The sequence below is a fragment of the Dipteris shenzhenensis genome, chromosome 19 (assembly GCF_047967505.1).
Source record: "Dipteris shenzhenensis isolate YYH24624 ecotype China chromosome 19, Dip_SZ_1.0, whole genome shotgun sequence".
Classification (NCBI taxonomy): domain Eukaryota; kingdom Viridiplantae; phylum Streptophyta; class Polypodiopsida; order Gleicheniales; family Dipteridaceae; genus Dipteris; species Dipteris shenzhenensis.
The window spans coordinates 22,251,291-22,269,258 of record NC_141614.1 but is presented as its reverse complement, the minus strand read 5'-3'; the positions used below and the strand labels follow the sequence as shown (position 1 = coordinate 22,269,258).

General features: G+C 41.8%; 1 protein-coding gene across 1 annotated transcript in view; it reads left to right on the top strand.

Moving 5' to 3' along the window:
* The window catches only part of LOC147890239 (receptor-like serine/threonine-protein kinase ALE2), a 39,387-nt gene extending 21,926 nt beyond the window's left edge, over positions 1 to 17,461 (top strand). Inside the window, exons 6-8 of the mRNA XM_087390448.1 lie at positions 14,995 to 15,384; positions 15,610 to 15,853; positions 16,004 to 17,461. Of these exons, the coding sequence (XP_087246574.1) occupies positions 14,995 to 15,384; positions 15,610 to 15,853; positions 16,004 to 16,736 (1,367 nt within the window). The 3' untranslated portion in view covers positions 16,737 to 17,461. The remainder of the gene's footprint in view (positions 1 to 14,994; positions 15,385 to 15,609; positions 15,854 to 16,003) is intronic.
* Positions 17,462 to 17,968: the final 507 nt, after the last annotated feature.

Below are 17,968 nucleotides of genomic sequence, written 5' to 3'. Positions count from 1 at the left end.
GTAATTTCTAACACTATTGAGTGTCACAAGTAGCAAGTGGATCTCGTTTGCACCCCTTCATTAATGCCTGAGCCTAGGAATTAACCTAGACCCAAGTCCTAAGAGACCTTCTAAATGCAACATTGTTGAGCCCTTTGGTTCCCACCTTCCCATAGCCAAGCCGTGGGCTTCTGTGATAATAAATATATAATTTCCTTCCCCTTAAAAATGTTTTACGTGATGGAAAACAAAATTGGGGAACCTTCTTTGGAGCATTGTTGCCAGCGGAAACGGAAACGGAAACGGAAGAAACGGAAACGGGAGAAATGGAAATGGGGAAAACTGGGGAAATGAGTTTTCGGCCTCTATCGAAACGAAAATGGAAGAAACGGCATTATGGTACAATTAATGTATAAAATTTTTTATTTTATACATACTACAATTATCAATAGAGTGCAAATTATACATAATACAATTATCTATACTTGAAGCATCATGCATGCTTATATGATTCTAAATTCCTATGATGATTGATCTATCTCGTATCATCTATTATCCATGAATGATGCTTCAACAATCAACATGTGTCATGAACTAAGTTCTAAGTTCCAAGTTCTAACAAGTTTGAAGTTATCACAATCGGAAGTTTGAGAGGGAGGATGGAGAGGTGAGAAAGGATGGAGTGGTAGAAGGAGGATGGGGAGGTGAAAGAGGATGGAGAGGTAGAAGGAGTCGGAGGAGAAGGATGAGAGGTAGAAGGAGGATGGAGAGGTAAGAGAGGAGAGGTAGTGGAGGGATGGAGAGCAGGCTGAGGATGGAGAGCAACTACCAGCTTGCAAGATGGAGAGTAGGTTGCAGCCTGTAGGGTGGAGAGCAACCTGCAGAATGGAGGGATGGAGAGGAGAGCAGGATGCAGGTGCCAGGGCCCAGGAATCAAAGATGGAGAGGTTGGAGAGCAGCATGATGTTGAGCAACAGCACTGGATGCGACGAAAACGACAACAAGAGGTGACAAATCGACGAAAAACGTTTTAATCAAAAGAGGACAAAAAATAATTTAATCAAAAGAGAGCCAACCACCCCCAACAAAACTACCACCTCCCTCCCCTAATGCAAACGAAAAAAAAAACAGATTACGAAACGGCGTTTTTTCAAGAAACGCCGTTTTCGTTTCCTGGCAAGAAACGGCCGTTTCTTGTAACTATGCCTTGGAGATTGCGTAACCTTTCCCATGTTGAACTCTCTTCGGGTCTATCTTTCCCCTTAACTTGTCTTTTTCTCTTTTCTTGTCCATCTAAATTTTTTTTTGGGTTCATGTGGTAAAGATACATATTCAATGAGTTCAACTAAGATTTCATTTCTAGTAAGATTGTCATCAACTCTTAACTTCCTTTTTAGCCTACTTATATGAACAACTGGATGTACCCTACATCCTTTTGGTAAGGCTAATTTGTAAGCAAGTTTTTCAATTCTCTTAAATATTAAGAATGGTTGACAACACCTAGGAGACAACTTTGGACACTTACCCATTTTAAGGGTTTTTGAAGATCTATCTTGAGCCTTTCTATTGCTATCTTTAGCTAATTTGAGCATTTGATGAGCCAATTTGAGCATTTGATGTATATATTCAAGAAAGTCTTTGGTCGCCTGAATCTTCTCTTTTTCGAGTCCCACTGCAATTGGGGCTCGAGGTTGAAATCCTACATCATCATGAATGAAAACCTATAGTTGAATGCTTGGCACTATTGTATGTGAATTGTAACATTGGCAAATGTTGTTCCAAATTAGTTTACCTTTTACTCATAGATGCTCGAAGCATATCCTCAATGACTTGATCGACCTGTTTAGTTTGAAATCACTATGTCGATGATTTCTAGTACTTATATTCAAAGTATTTCCAACCTCATAAATACAATTCCTCAACAATGGTTGTTAAATTGTTGTCCCTGTCATTAACAATACCGAGTGGTAGGCCATACAATCTATAGATATACCCACAAATAGCTTTGCTGATACAATCTATAGATATGCCCACAAATAGCTTTACTGATTCGAGAGTTTTAACCTCTTCATTGGTTGGAACAAATTGAGCTATCTTGGTCAACCGATCCACGATTATGCACTTAGAATTATGCCCCTCTATGTCCTTGGGATCTCTAAGGGATGTAGGAGGCGTTCAGCTTTATTGAACTAGCATTTTTGGCACTTCAATACATATCTGGGAAGTCTTTATGTATTCCAGGCCAAAAAAATTGCCTTTTCAGAAGTGCATATGCATTTTGAATTTCCAGTGTTCAGCACTAGGACTATCACGACACTCAAAAAGAATTTGGTGCCTTATGTCATAATTATCTGGGACACATACTCTACCTTTGTAGAGCTAGTTGCCATCTTCAATACTATATTTTTAACTTGTTGTATGTCACGATTTCCATGTGACTCTTCAATGAAACCATTGGCAATCGTCGGGAATCTGCTACCACTTTAAATTACATGTTTTGATATGTGAATTGAAAATAAAACTCTTGCATTATTTTTTCCCATCTAGCTTTTCTTTCTTTAAGCTAATTGTAAAATCCACTTGGTGCTAACAAAAAATGATCTCAAACTTAACGCTGTACAAATAGTGCTTCCATTTCTTTAAAACATAAACTATAGCATACATTCCTTCTTATATGCCGAGTAATTCCATGGAGCATGGTCTAGCTTCAAAAGCTACTAGTCAACTTTTTTGTGAAAGTACCACCCATGCAAGAAACTCATTGTCATTTGTTTCAACCACAAATGGTTCATTGGGATCCACTACCTTTAAGACAAGAGCTACTACTATAACTACTTTCAACTTTTCAAACTCTTCTTTTGAGGTTGCTCTCATATGAAGGTACTTCCCTTCCTCTTAAGCTGAGCCGTCATCGGAACACCAAATTTAGCATTGTCGTGGATGAAGCTCCCATAAAATCCAAACAAATATAAGAATATTTGTAATTCTTCTAGGTTTGAGGATGTGGCCATTTTAAAATGGCCCTTACCTTTTCATGATCTATATGAATCCATTCTTGGGGCATAAGATGTCCCAAGTTCTTCACTTCTTTTGCAAAGAATTCACACTTGGATCCTTTAGTAAAAAGAGAGTTGTCTCTAAGCAATTGGACCACTTTTCTTAAATGTCCCATTTGCTTTTTCCTCGTTTTACTATAGATAAGGATATTATCTTGGCCTCAAGACTATCCATAAGTGTCATAAAAGCTCTCGGAGAATTCATTAAACCAAATGGTATTACTCTAAATTAATAATGCTCATTCTTAGTACAAAATGACGTCTTAGGACATCCTCTTCTCTAATCCTACTTGGTAATATCCAGATATTAAGTTGGTCTTTGTAAAATTCAGCCCCTTGCAATTGATCAAAGAGCTCATGAATGCGAGGCTTAGGATACTTATCTTTTTATTGTGATTTTATTTAGATCTCGGTAATCTATGCATAAGTGCATATTATCTATAGTACTAGTAAAGAGCAAGGTAAGCTACTTGGTTGAATTTGGCCTTTTTAAAGGTATTCTATTAGTTGTTTTTGCTTCTCACGTTTCTTCTATTTGACTAAGTCTATAAGGGGTCTACAAACAGGGGTAGATCCATAATATATATTTATTTAATGATATACTCCTTTTTTATAGGATAAACCATTAGGTAAATCACACAAAAAACCTTCTATTAATTCAACCATTAAATCATTAAAAGAAGCTTTATGCTTTAACAATATGATATAAAAGTTTACTTCTTTCAGATACATAAGAAATAAAATTATCAACAAAAGTAAGTCGATAGATATATATTGGGCATTCTCGTTGGTGTAGAAGTTGTTCGAATTCCATCAAACAAATAAATGGTGCATTGGGTAAATCATGTTGTTAAAGTTGTGTGCATCTCATAATGAGTGACGGCTTCTATGTGGGTGTGCCTATCCTATTCAAGATAGGTTTGACTGAGTGTTTATGCCTATTTATGGGCTGTTTAATCCAACCGACCCAGCCTCGGTCGGTTAATGACCTTGGGGTCGGCCATGTGGCAGCCCTTACTAGTCCTTGCTAGAGTTTATGGTTTTCAATCTTATGAGTGACTATCATGAGATTCAAACTGCACTGTGCTGTGTTTTTAGAAGATGAGTTTGGGAATGTTCCCAGATCATCTAGGTGTATGCTTCCGTCGTATTAGCAGACATGCAAATTTCACCAGACATGCAAGTTTTTGTCCATGTTGCGGCTTGCTGGTATTGCGATAATTCTTTTTATCTTAAATGGTGCGTTGCCTTATCGGCGAGATTTAGATGCTTGTTTGGGAGAGACTAAAATGAAATCGTTTAGACTTCACAAGCAGTTGTAGCTTAAATGAAGAGATTTTGGACTACATTTTGATTGGCCTTCTCCTTTAGTGCTAGCTTTCGTCATGGCTGAGTCTGCCCTTCACCTCCGGAGTGCCGACAGAAACTCAGTATGAAGACTTTGTATAAAGGGATGCTCAAGTATGTATGGGTGTGTGGATTTGTATGTGTGAGAGCATATTTTTATACTATGGTCTACACTCACTGTTGGGAGCTGATGACGTCAGTGGGGATGTCATAGTAGCTAGTCCTTGCTTTGCGTGATGGAGTTTAACGTTTCCAATCTTACGAGTGACTATCATGAGATTGAAACTGCACTATGTTGTGTTTTTAGAGGATGAGTTTGGGAATGTTTCTGGATTCATCTAGGTATGTGTCACCCTTGGGTCAGCCACTGCTAGGCCTGTAAGTGGTCATGCCTTCCCTCATTGGAGGGCCCTGGGCATCTTTTGGAGCTTGTTCTATTCCTCTGTTTAGGGTTTTTTCCTCTGCGTATATAGTTACCATTGCCTCTCTCTCTCTCTCTCTCTCTCTCTCTCTCTCTCTGTCTCTCTGTGCACTATATGCACAAATCTCACATGGTATCAGATTTCAAGCAAGTTGGCCTGGGACCAAGCGAGGTTAGTAAGTAGACGCATGCCGAATGCATTGCGACGTATTTTTGAGGATGTTCCATTGAGCGATAGTCTTCCTAGCAGGTGCTAGTATTCGCGTGCTGTTTTGACAAGGGTTTTGGACCTAATCTGGACAAGTTGAACGGAGTTAATTAATTCTCATTGGAGGCTTCAACTCAAGCTTTGGTTCATTCACAAGGGGCTTTGGGAGCTGTTTCAAGGGTTCGAGACCGTCGGATGAACCTGAAGAATTGGACCTAGGCCAAGAAGGGTGAGTTTCTTGCAGAGCTAGCAGTCTGGGAGGATTGTGACTGACAGGCACACTTAGTATTGATGCACACCTTCACATTAGAGGTTTTTCTGGTAGTAGTCTGGTCCAATCTGGAGGATCTTTATGTAAGGGACTCAGCGACGAGAGCGGTTACTTTTCAGGGCAGTTCTATAGTCTCGACTTCCCCAGTGGTAATACGATGCAGCCTTTCTTAATGAAGGCTAAGGTCATCCTCGACTAGCTTTTGTCAATGGGAGCTGCTTTGACATCTCTTGAGTTGGTAGATCTTATTCTCACCAAGCTCCCACCAGCATATGATATGGTTTCTTCTGCATTGTAGTGTCAGGTCACGACACACCAATTTGATTTTGGTGAGCTTTGCTCCCAATTGCTTGAGGAGTCAGTTTTGTTGTTCCAGGGCAAGTTGCAGGTCACTCCAAGTGGCAGTTAGGCCCTTACATCTCAGCACAAGGCCAAGAAGAGCAAAAGTAGGTGCTACAACTGTGGTTGAAGGGCATTTGGCGAGGGATTGCAAGTCCAAGGGTAAGTCTTAGGATTAGGACTTGTGATCAGACTTTGACTAGGCAAGTGGTTCAAAAACAACAGGAGCTATGACCATCAAGGACCACAAGATAGTACCGAATTTTTGACAATTAAAGGTCCCCCCCACCCCCCAAGGGGTCACAGTCAGAGAGAGCATGTGGATGGGAGAGAGGCTGCCTTTGGCCCTAATGAGTTACAAGTCTGGCAAGCAAGGTAATAGTGCGGAGCTATGGACAAGATGAGTTCGAGGTCATTGTTTGGGGTTGCAAAGACTTTGGACAGATGAGTTTGAGTTCATTGTATGGGGTTCCTATATGTGATGAGTTCATTGTCGGGATATTGAATGTGGTGTGTTCCACAATTCACATTACTCCATTGGGACGCAGTGCTGCTAGCTTGGAAAATTCCAATTGACAATGACTCTTTCATGGTTAGCACTTCTTCGAGAATCCAAGCTAACTAGAGCTCTCCTCGGATACTCCTATAGCGTTGGAGGGTCTATGGTGGAATCTTCATGAGCGGGCTTCTTTAGATTGTTTGCTCACTTTGAGCTACATAGAGGGTGTTAAAGTTGTGTGCATCTCATAGTGAGTGAGGGCTTGTATGTGGGTCTGCCTGCTCTATTCAGGATAGGTTTGACCGAGTGTTTAACCCTATTTATACACTATTTGGTAGGGCACTATGGCTCAGTTTGCAGGGCAAGAGGCCCAGCCCATTTTGGGACTTGACCTTTTAGGTCAACTAAGTAGCAGGTCCGGTTAACCGACCAGCATAGTGCCTAGAAACAACGTTTGTGGGCACCCAAAATGGTTCGTTGTTTCAGCGCCATTTTCAAAACCCGAAATGGCGTTTCAGATAGGGTAGTTTTTTTTTGGCGGTGCCTTCGGGGCTTGCCAGAGGTCAAACTCACACACCCTAGCACACACATACTTGCCTCAACCATTGAGTAAGAATCCCATTGGCGGGTAGGGAAATTTTTGCTCTCCCTCTCTAGCATGTCCTCTTGCGCTCCTCTCATCCTATAGCCCCCCGTCAGCCCGTTGCCCCCCCTCCTTGCTCTCCTCTCCAATCTCTTCTCCTTTTTCTCGTCTCCTCTCCTCTCCTCCTTGCTCTCCTCTCCAACCTCTCCTTGCTCTCCTTAGCCCTTTCCCTTTCCTCTCCTCCTTGTTGTTTTCTCAAGCCTTGTTGTATGACATATATATGTATATATATACATATATATATATATATATTATTATTATTATTATTAACCTTAAAAATCGAAACTCTGTTTCCACTATTTCTTTTGGTGGCCGAAACTCAGAAACACCATTTCTCGCCCATTTCCATTTTCCCGTTTTTGAAAACCTTGAGACTATGCTGACCAGCATGTTGTGTCAACCATCTTGGCCCGGGTCGGTTGGCAGCTCCTGGGGTCAGTCATGTGATAGCCCCTGCGTTGGCCATTGCCAAGCCTATAGGTGGCCATGCCTTCCTTCACTATAGGGCATCTTCTGGAGCTTCTTCTATTCCTTTATTTAGGATTTCCCCCTACTGTATCTGTTACCATTGGCTCACTCTGTGTTGACTCTTTGTGTGTGTGTGTGTGTGTGTGTGTGTGTGTTGTATGCGTTGGCACTCCCAACTCTCTGTGGAGATGCATAACTTGAAAATCCAAGGCATCCTGATAGCCTTAAATGTCCACCTATACACCATGTATCATTGTGTCCCAACGTTCCTTCTCACTGCCCTTTGCAAGAGAGACCACATATTTATGGACACTTGGACTCTCAAGTAACTTCAATTTCTTAACTAACGAGTAGTTTAAGAAATTACTTGTGGCACTATCACCTATCATGGAAGGGGATTGTGTGCATTTACGTCTCCACAAAAATTGTTATGCTTCATTGAAGGGTAATACCAATACAGAGCTTGCTCATCGCTATTATGGCCCTTACTGGATCATCCGCAAGATTGAGGAAGTAGCGTATCAATTTGAGGTACCAAGCACCTCCAAAATCCACAATGTATTTCATGTGTCTTTGCTGAGATCACATTTAGGCCAGCATGTGTACATTCTTCCAGAGTTGCCACCTATGGCTGACGGGGGTTATATCCTTTCAGAAATAGAGTACTTCGCAACAAGGTATACGTTGAATACATCATCAGATGGAAATGACTACCTGGATGAACAATCATGGCAGCCTGAGAGCATCGTCCAGGAGTACCCCTATATTTAACCAGGCTGATCAGCATTGTTTTGCTGTCTCAGCATCCTTGTGTGACAGCCCGAGCATGTAATTTTGAGGGCAAAATTCTACATGAGGGCAAAATTCTATGAGAAGGGATGGTTGTAATGAAGCAAGAAAAAGGGGCCAATTTAGTGGTACCCTAGTGGGAGTTGGTGGGAAATGTGGAGGGACTACATATGTCAACATCCACCACTCATTGTATTACTTTTTGATGTGACATGTCATCCTGTCTACTCTTCTTCCTTCTTCCTACTCTCTCTCTCTCTCTCTCTCTCTCTCTCATATCCTTCCTTCTCCCCGTTTCTCTCCCCCCTTCCACTCTTCTATTCCCCTCTTCTATTTCTGCCCCTGCCCCCTTTTCTACATCATAGTATTCTACCAATTGGACTTAACCCTTTTTTATTCAGAGCTAGCTAATAATATCGGTTTCTTCTTACCATACTCGAAGATGAATGCCCTTGCTAAGGCACTTGCTATTCATCTGTCTTTACCTCTTCTCTTTTCTTTTTTACGTTTTCCTTTTCACCCTCAGCCTTTTCCATTTTTGTCTTTTCTATTTCTGCCTTAATTTCTTTCAGAACCTCTCCAATCAAATCATACCAAACAAGCACTTGTTGTGGATCTACCTTTCCCTCTTCCCTTTTCTTACCTTGCTTCCCCCTTAGATCCCTTTCCTTCTCTCCCTTTCTCCTCTTTACATTTTCAGATTAGTCATTCTCCCACTCTGCAATCCTCTTTTCTGCTTTTTCTTGTCATGTTTTTCCCTCTCTGACTTTTTCAGCTCTTCCCTTCTCCTTGTGTACTTTTCCCTTTTTTCCTTTTTGTTGTAATCCTTTTCCTATTGTGCCTTTTCCATTTTTGCCCTTTTCTTTCCCTTATAGCCACTTACTTCTTCCTTGTCTTCCAAAACATCAGATTGTTAGCATTTTAAGTCCTAGCATAGCACCAAATTGCCCAAATAAAACAAGGAAAGCTATATTCCGTGTTCACTACAAATAACTAGACAAGAGTATATTGTATGATTGAAAATCAGTAAAAGAACATCCTGAGCATCAGTTTAGGGGCCATGTAAAATTTGCTTAAGGAGAAACATCTAAGACTGGATCATTTTTAAAACTTTTGTTTTTTAGTCCACCTATCAGGTTGACCATTTTCTTTCCTTCTGGACAGCTAAAAAGAGTCCTCTCCTGTGATTATGGGGTTTCAATGCTGAAAGGAACTTCCAAGTCTGGGGGCAGACCTTCTAATATGTCAGGAGTAAGGGCAGTACGCTGTAGCATATCTCGGCTACAGATTGACTATGTAAGGAACTTGACAACTCTGTTGGAGTATAAGAGTCAATGCCCCACCTTTGTAACATGCAACGGTTAACGATCGTGTAATCGCAGCAAGACCTTCTTTAAACCATTTTGTGAGGCGTACGTGTTTGCACCATAGAGAGGAAGAGAGAGAGTTTTAGGGGTAGAGAAATGTAGACGACACCAGATTGGGTCCTTGTACCCACTGAGGGTGCCCATTCCCCAATAGGGAAGAATTTGCTTTGTACTTAGAGAACTATGAAATACAAACAACACTCCTTCAGCGAGCACGAATGCAACTCCGAGGATGACCCTTCGACATTGAGAGCTGATCCACGAATGCTTGAGAAGCAACTCAATCTCGACTAAGGCTAATTCTGGCTACCCTCACAATGTAGACCACTGTGCTAGGCTATTGAAGATGAGTAACTGCGTGATTTAGAGAGGCCAACAGAGGTGAAACTGAGGACAGGAAGTGCTGAGATATGGAGCTGAGAAACTGAGGACGGGAAGAGCTGAGATATGGAGCTGAGAAACTGAGAGGTAAACTGAGTGAAAGCTGATGAGAGCTATAAGCGAGCTTCTTTGACTGTGACAAGTCAATCTTTGAACGGTCAACCTTTGTCGCTGCTAGGGCAGTCCCAAAGCTGGCCCTTGTGGCCTACCTAAGGCCGTCTCTATCTACTAACCTAGGTTGGATCTAACTAATCTAACTAGTTCTCTAGTGGGTACTAGTGAACAAGGATTTATCCTAAGGCTTGAAAGACTGACCTACATAGCTCGTGTCTAATTGGTCGCTTGATGAGATATCTCAAGGTGTATGCCCTAGGCATACCTTGGTTTCTATGTGTGTGTGCTAGAGGCACAGTTAGGTGCCCATAAGCATTGTTAGGTGGTGGTAGAAGCCACATAGGATGATTGAGAGAATCTAGGAGCAGATTGAGGAGATGATTGTGGAGCTCAGAGGTCATCAGTGATGTCAATGATCATGTAAGAGAGCCTCTCATGGCTACCATCTTGAATATGAATAAGTTCAATGGTAAGGGCTTTCACACATGGCAGATGAAGGTTAAATTTGCATTGATGAGGGAAAACCTCTGGGGGCTTGTCAAACCGGCTTCAACTTCTTCTTCAATAGCCTTCAATGCTAGAGAATCCTCAGCTCCGACACACCCGGTAAGAGATCCTGCTAGAGAGGAGAAAGCCTATGGCATCATTGCTCTTGCCTTAGGAGATGACTATATTCATTACATCTCTGACTTAGAGTCTCCTTCAGAAGCTTGGCAGAAGCTTGACATTATTTTTGGTGCTAGCTCTCACATCTCAAAATTGTCACTTAAGATTGCTTTCTTTGAATTGAAGATGGTTAGTGGCACTCCTTTGGCCACCCATGTTAATTACATGCGGAGTCTCATGACTCAACTTGCTTCTATCAACTCTGCTATCACTACAGATGATGCAATGGCAGCGTTGCTCAAGAGTATGCCTGAAGATGATGATCATGTTATTACCACTTTGAAAAATCTTCCTAATCCTAATCTTGAAGGTCTTATCTCTGCTCTTCAAGAAGAAGAAAGGCACATGGAACTCCGGAAAGGCAATGACACAGCCTATGCCATAAAAATCCAGAAGGGCAAGTTTTCACCTTGCAATCACCTCTCAAGAGACTGCTTCAAGATCAATCCATGCAAACGCTGTGGCAAAAACAATCATCATGAAAAGTTTTGTAGAGCAAAAAAGGAAGCAACTTGAAAGTCAGAAACTGCCAATCTACTTTCAGTTGATGTGCTTCCACAAGATGAGGCATCCTATGAAGATTATGCTTTTTGAATCATCTCCATATATGCTCCAGATCTTCCTTTTTTTTATGCTGAGTCAAGGCACTCAGCTTGGATAGTCCTCCAAAATGAATGAAATAAACTATTGTGTGTGTTTTGTAAACACCTCTGGTCACCATATGATGTAGGCCATGTGTATGTGTTTTTGCTCCATGGTACCTCCTGCAGACATTGTGTGCATGTACATGCAGGGGAGATAACCATTGGAAGGTCTTTTGTATCCCTTTTGTTTACTTCACTCCCTTGGGAACCCCTTGCTAGCATGAGAACCTAGCCATAGATTTATCCTTGACCACCATGAGATGGCATGAGAAACTATGAGACTAGATGTATCTTTGACATAGCCTGAGGCATTCCCTTGAGGGGGGGTATGATGGGATATCTCAAGGTGTATGCCCCAGGCACACCTTGGTTTCTATGTGTGTGTGCTAGAGGCACAGTTAGGTGCCCATAAGCACTGTTAGGTGGTGGTAGAAGCCACATAGGATGATTGAGAGAATCTAGGAGCAGATTGAGGAGATGATTATGGAGCTCAGAGGTCATCAGTGATGTCAATGATCATGTAAGAGGTGCCTACTTAAGAACCTCACCTTTCTTCATTCCATAAGCAAGAATTCTCAGTTTGTGTTCACTCCATGCTTTCCTTTTAGTTTACCAACAGGGCTCACAATTGGGTCACGGCATATGACAAAATCACCTAGATTAGGTACTTGTCGATGTAGCTAGTTGTCACCTTGTACCCAGGCGCAGGGGTTCCTGTGACATTCCACTCTTCTTAACTTGGTGCTAATTGTATGACCTTTAAGTTGTCTTAAGGCTTGAGAGATTGACCTACATAGCTTGTGCCTAATTGACCTTGGACTAGGGCTCACAATGGGGTCATGACATATGACAAAATCACATAGATTAGGGATCTATTAGCATTTGTCGATGTAGCCACCAGTTGTCACCTTGCACCTAGGTGCAGGTGTGCATGTGGCATTCTATTCTTCTTTACTTGGCGGTAATTGCCTCTAAGTAGTCTGCCAATATTTGTGGGAACTCTTGGAAGAAATTTTCATCTAGCCAAACCGTTTCATGGGTCCCTCGATCTCAAAACTTCGTATAGAATTCGCGAATACATCTTCTTGATCCATGCTTCAATTGTGGAGGAGAATTTGCATAATCTATAACTTTTGCATAATCGATCACTTTGGGTTTGTTACTCATTTGTGATATCAATGAGTGCTGAGCTAATATAAGGCTTCAGCCACTCGACGTGAAAGACGTTATGCTATGTCGAGGTGTCTAGTAATCGCAACTTCATAAAGACGTGGATCATCTTCTTAACGATGAAGAATGGTCTAATATTTCTTAAGGAGAACTTGGGACATCACTTGCCTACTTGTTTTAACCTTTGCTTAATAATCCTAAGATAAACCCAGTCACCCTCTTTATAGTTGACATCTTGATGGGACGTGTTGGCTTGGCACATGTACGCTGCTTGTGCTTCGGCGAGGTGACTGTAATGTCGACTATGGATTTCGTAGTTTTATTGGCTTCGAGAGACGGAATATCATCCTAGTGAGGAGTGACGAAAACCTCCCGTCCAAAGTAGCTTCATACGGTGTACGGCGAATGCTTGATGAATATGTATTGCTCAGTATGGGCTGTACAAGCGAAACAGGGCCAATGCTCGATGAAAACGTATAGTTCAGTATGGTCTATACGAGTGGAAGATACTCCTTCCAATTTGATTGCGCATCCTGATAATAAGATTTTAGTTACGTCAAATGCCAATTGATTATATATCTCTGATTGTCTGTCAGTATGTGGATGAAATGCACTGGACATCTGGAGCTTGGTGCCAAAGTTTTCGAACAGAGCCCTCTAGAGATGCGAGATGAATTTGGAATCCCTGTTCGTGGTAATAGTCCGTCGTAATCCTCCAATTGGCTACCAATACCTGATAAATAAGCGGGCTACGTCTTCCGCGTTGGCTGTCTTCTTGCACGGAATAAGCTTGCTAAAGTAACCAACATTGGTTAGACATTGACTATTTCGCGTATCTGCAGATGTTGAAAGGGGTCCCACAAAATCCGTTGTGATGTTCTAAAAAGGACCTTCTAGGATATCGGTAAGGGCTGAAGCAAGCCTTCTGCCTTTAGATGGGATACTTTTACTTTTTGGCAGATGTGACAAAAAATAGCGCTCTGGTTTCTCAAATGTGCTATTGATGCCTCTATGGCCGCATGTGAGGGTGTCATGGGCATCATGGAGCAAAGCTTGGCGCTTGTCTTTGATCATACAAAGTCTATGCTTATAGAATAGTCACCCATCTTGGATTGAGTAACGGAGAGCGAGCTCTTGCACTGATATTGAGTGCTGAACTTTGGTGAATCCACGTATTGGGTTTTCATAGAATCAAGGTCTTTCTCTAGAATTTCTAGCACAGTGCCCCTTTCTATTGCCAGTATGGAGGCCTTCCTACTTAGTGTGTCGGCGATACGGTTCTTCTTTCCAAGGACACATTCGATCATGCCCTGAATTGTTGAAATATTTGACTTCATCGAGATTGCCGTTCGCTCCACTGAGAGCCGGGCATTGTTTGAAGACATTTTAAGCGAGTAATTCTTTGATGAACTGAGTGAAAGCTGAGAGATGAGAACTGAAAGGTGAGCTGAGAAAGAGCTATAAACGAGCTGTAAAACTGAAAGGAAAAGCTGCTGAAACAGACACCAAACCTCCCTCCGTTTGCTGGTCCAAACCCAATTGTAATGCTGCACGTACAACCTAGGAAGGTTGGAATGAATGTTTGAAAAGGGGCCTTTGACTGTAGTCAACTGTTGACTTTGACCAATAGCTGTTGACTTTGACCAATAGCCTTTAATTGGTCAGACTTTGACTTTGAACAGCAACCTTTGATTGGTCAATCTTTGGCTCTGACTAGTAGCCTTTGACTTTGACTAGCAACCTTTGGCTTGGACCATTAGACAAGTCAACCTTTGATTGGTTAGCTTTTGTTCGCTGCTAGGGCAGTCCCAAAGCTAGCCCTTGTGGCTGCCTAGAGGTAGCCTTTAAGGCTTCCTCTATCTACTAACTTAGGCTGGACCTAACTAATCTAACTAGTTTTCCAGTGGGTACTAGTGAAGAAGGACTTGTCCTAAGGCTGGACCTAACTAATCTAACCAGTTTTCCAGTGGGTACTAGTGAACAAGGACTTGTCCTAAGGCTGGACCTAACTAATCTAACCAGTTTTCCAGTGGGTGCTAGTGAACAAGGACTTGTCCTAAGGCTTGAGAGACTAACCTACGTAGCTCATGCCTAAGGCTCACAATGGTATCATGGCATATGACAAAATCACCTAGGTTAGGGATCTACCAGCACTTGTCGATGTAGCCAGTTCACCTTGCAACCAAGTGCAAGGGTGCATGTGACAACTGCTAGCCCTAAAATGGGGCTTGACTCCTATTGCATGTTGGGTGTAGATTGTGCCACATGGCACACGTAGGGGCGCTAATGAAGTTAGTGGGGATGTAATAGTAGCTAGTCTGTGCTATGCGTGATGGAGTTTATGGTCTTCAAGCTTATGAGTGACTATCATGAGATTGAAACTGCACCAAGTGTTGTGTTTTTAGAGGATGAATATGTAAGTAACGAACCAGGCATTGTGTTATTAAGAAACAGTAATTCTGCATGACAAAACCAGAGAAGCTTTGACCATGGAATGTATGCACGTGGAGTATGTTACTACTAAGAAACAGAGGTATGGTGTGTGTTTGTGTGAAGGACACCGAGAGAGAGAGACAGAGAGAGAGAGCGAGCGAGCGAGAGAGAAGAGCGCCTGATTCTTTGAATGCAACAGGTGGGCGTTCTATGCTGTCCAGTGATCTTGGTAGCTCAAACTCGTTGTCATTTGCATCGAGTATGCAAACATATGCTAGCACTGCAAGGACATTTACCTTTGCAGAATTGGACAGGGCTACTGATAAGTTTCGTCCAGAAAATATAATTGGAGAGGGTGGCTTTGGACGAGTGTATTGTGGCATTTTAGATGATGGAACGAAGGCGGCAGTAAAAGTGCTGACAAGAGATGATCAGCAAGGGGGCAAAGAATTTATTGCTGAAGTAGAGATGTTGAGTCGTCTCCATCATCGCAACTTGGTGAAGCTAATTGGTATATGTACAGAAGAGCATAGTCGCTGCCTAGTGTATGAGCTCATCCCCAACGGCAGTGTGGAATCACATCTTCATGGTATACTTCTAATGGCTTACATCATTAGGAAAGGATATTGCTTATCAAATTGAAAAGGAAACGGGCATTGTGCCTTGTTCCATGTCACTCTACTGTTTCAGAATGTTCTAAACAGACGGAGTGCCATTAAACACAAACGTTGGTGTGATCTGACATACCTCTTTAAACCTTTGGAACTCATACAGCTTTACTAAGAGTCTGACGAAATTTGTATATATTTTTTAGGGGTGGATAAAGAGTCCTCTCCATTGGATTGGGAAATGCGTATGAAGATAGCGCTAGGTGCAGCTCGAGGATTGGCTTACCTTCATGAGGATTCAAATCCCCGTGTGATTCATCGTGATTTTAAGGCAAGCAACATTCTTCTAGAGAATGATTTTAACCCGAAAGTTTCAGATTTCGGACTTGCAAAAGCTGCTCCAGATGAAGGAAGTGGACACCTTTCTACCAGAGTTATGGGGACTTTTGGGTAACATTTCAAGCTCGAATCTGTGCATTTCTCTTGCTGGAAGTCTCCTTTTCAAGCAAACATGGTGTTTATTTCATTGGAAGTTTGATGATATAACATTTTTTATTTCATTAGTAATTTGATGATGCAACATTTTTTGTTATGATCCAGGTATGTTGCTCCTGAATATGCAATGACTGGACATCTGCTGGTGAAAAGTGATGTTTATAGCTATGGGGTTGTGTTATTAGAGCTTCTGTCTGGGAGAAAACCAGTTGATATGTCACAGCCCCCTGGACAGGAGAACCTTGTCACTTGGGCTCGGCCTCTTCTTGCAAGCAAAGAAGGATTAGAATTACTTATCGATCCTTCTCTGAGGAACAATGTTCCTTTTGACAATATGGCTCGAGTAGCTGCTATTGCCTCGATGTGTGTTCATCCAGAAGTTTCGCATCGTCCTTTCATGGGCGAGGTGGTGCAGGCTTTGAAGCTTGTTTATAACGATTCTGATGTCAATAATGGCACTGGTTCTACCAATGGCAGTCAAGGTGGTGATTCTTCGGCTGACATTGATGTGAGAGCTGGGCAGCGATGGCTAGATCGCAAGGCTCAGTATGTTCCAGATAGCACTTCCTTTGTCTCCATAGACTATGACTCTGGACCAAGTCAAGCAGGAGAAGCACCTGCAGGCAGACATGGATCTGCTTCATTTTTGTATGATACTGCAAGGTCAGTTACGATGTACTCTGGCTCTTTCAGAAGGCATAGCCTATCTGGCCCTTTAAGAACAGCTAAAAGCAAGCTAAAGGTAAGGGGTGTTGAACAAGGGAGTATTAGTGAACATGCTTTGACCCGACAGTTTGGCACTGGGTTGGACAGAGATTTCTTAGAAATTTGGCCATGAAAGATGCAAGAGAGTTTTCTATAGCTTGTCCAGTCGTCGTGATGTTAGTGCCTCGCAGTGAAAGAGGATGGCCATGTGCCTATTTTTTTGACAGTACTTGCGGGAAGAGTTTGCAAGGTATTACTCAAAATTCTTGGTTGTGGGGTGCGTGGCCTATGTTTCATGTCTTTTGCAAAGAATAAGATACGTGATTGAGGCTGCACCATGATTTTTAAAATTTAATCAGCTTGCTGAATCTTTCAAGAGCATGTACTAGCTTGGCAGGTTTCTACCATCCATCCTTAACCTTGCCAACAGGTGTTGAGAAATGGTTGCATCTTCCTGTACTGATAGCAATTCTTGGCATTCTGACCGATTTTGTTTCATCAGTCAGATCCAAATGTATATTAGTCTGTATAACATTCACTTCTGGTGAATTGAAGATCTGGGTTTTGGAGACCTGGTCCTTGTGTTTAGATCCTGTTAAGTACATGGAGATGTGTCTGCCAAAATTTGTCACGTGGACTAAAGAGCTAAAATTTTCAAGAATTGAGTGCTATTCAAAAGTGCAACCAGTCTGAAAGTTGACACTCGTTCTATATAATTACAGTGATTAAGGTCCTTTTGCATTTTGCAAAAGCCTGGTGTCAACTTTGACGGACTCGCATGCATCATGGCTTTTGCTAGATTCAATTACACTACATGGCTTGGCTACAAGTACACAAATTCATATCTTTGTAATAAGATTCCCTAACGCATCTAGAAGGAGAAAATCAATTCTATAATAACATTTGAATGGCTGCAACAGAGCGTATTCTAGCGTGATAAATGTGGTTTCCGAGACTCACCTGTTGAATGTTACAATAAATTATATGGTGCTTTTTGTTTAGGAGCTTAATTTTTTTGACAAAAGTGGACTGCAATGATCATTGATTTAAAGCCGTTGCAATCCAAGACCAAAGATTACCAACAACGGAAATCACAAGTGATGATAGTAAAGGGCTCAGCTAGTCTCCACCATGTACTTACGTTGATGCTCATATCCAATAGAAATAAGAAAAAGTTATGGTCTCTTATTTATATTTTTTGTTCTCGTAAGGAAGTTTTCCTTTTTTAAGCCCTTGTTAAGCCATGTGTCGCGATTATAGGTGCTGATTTTTATGAAGATCCAAGGGTTTGAAACGTGCTTTCTAGAAAAGCAAAACTTTTGTGAGCTCTCCTTAAGTCATGTGTATAATTTTAGGCCCTTGATT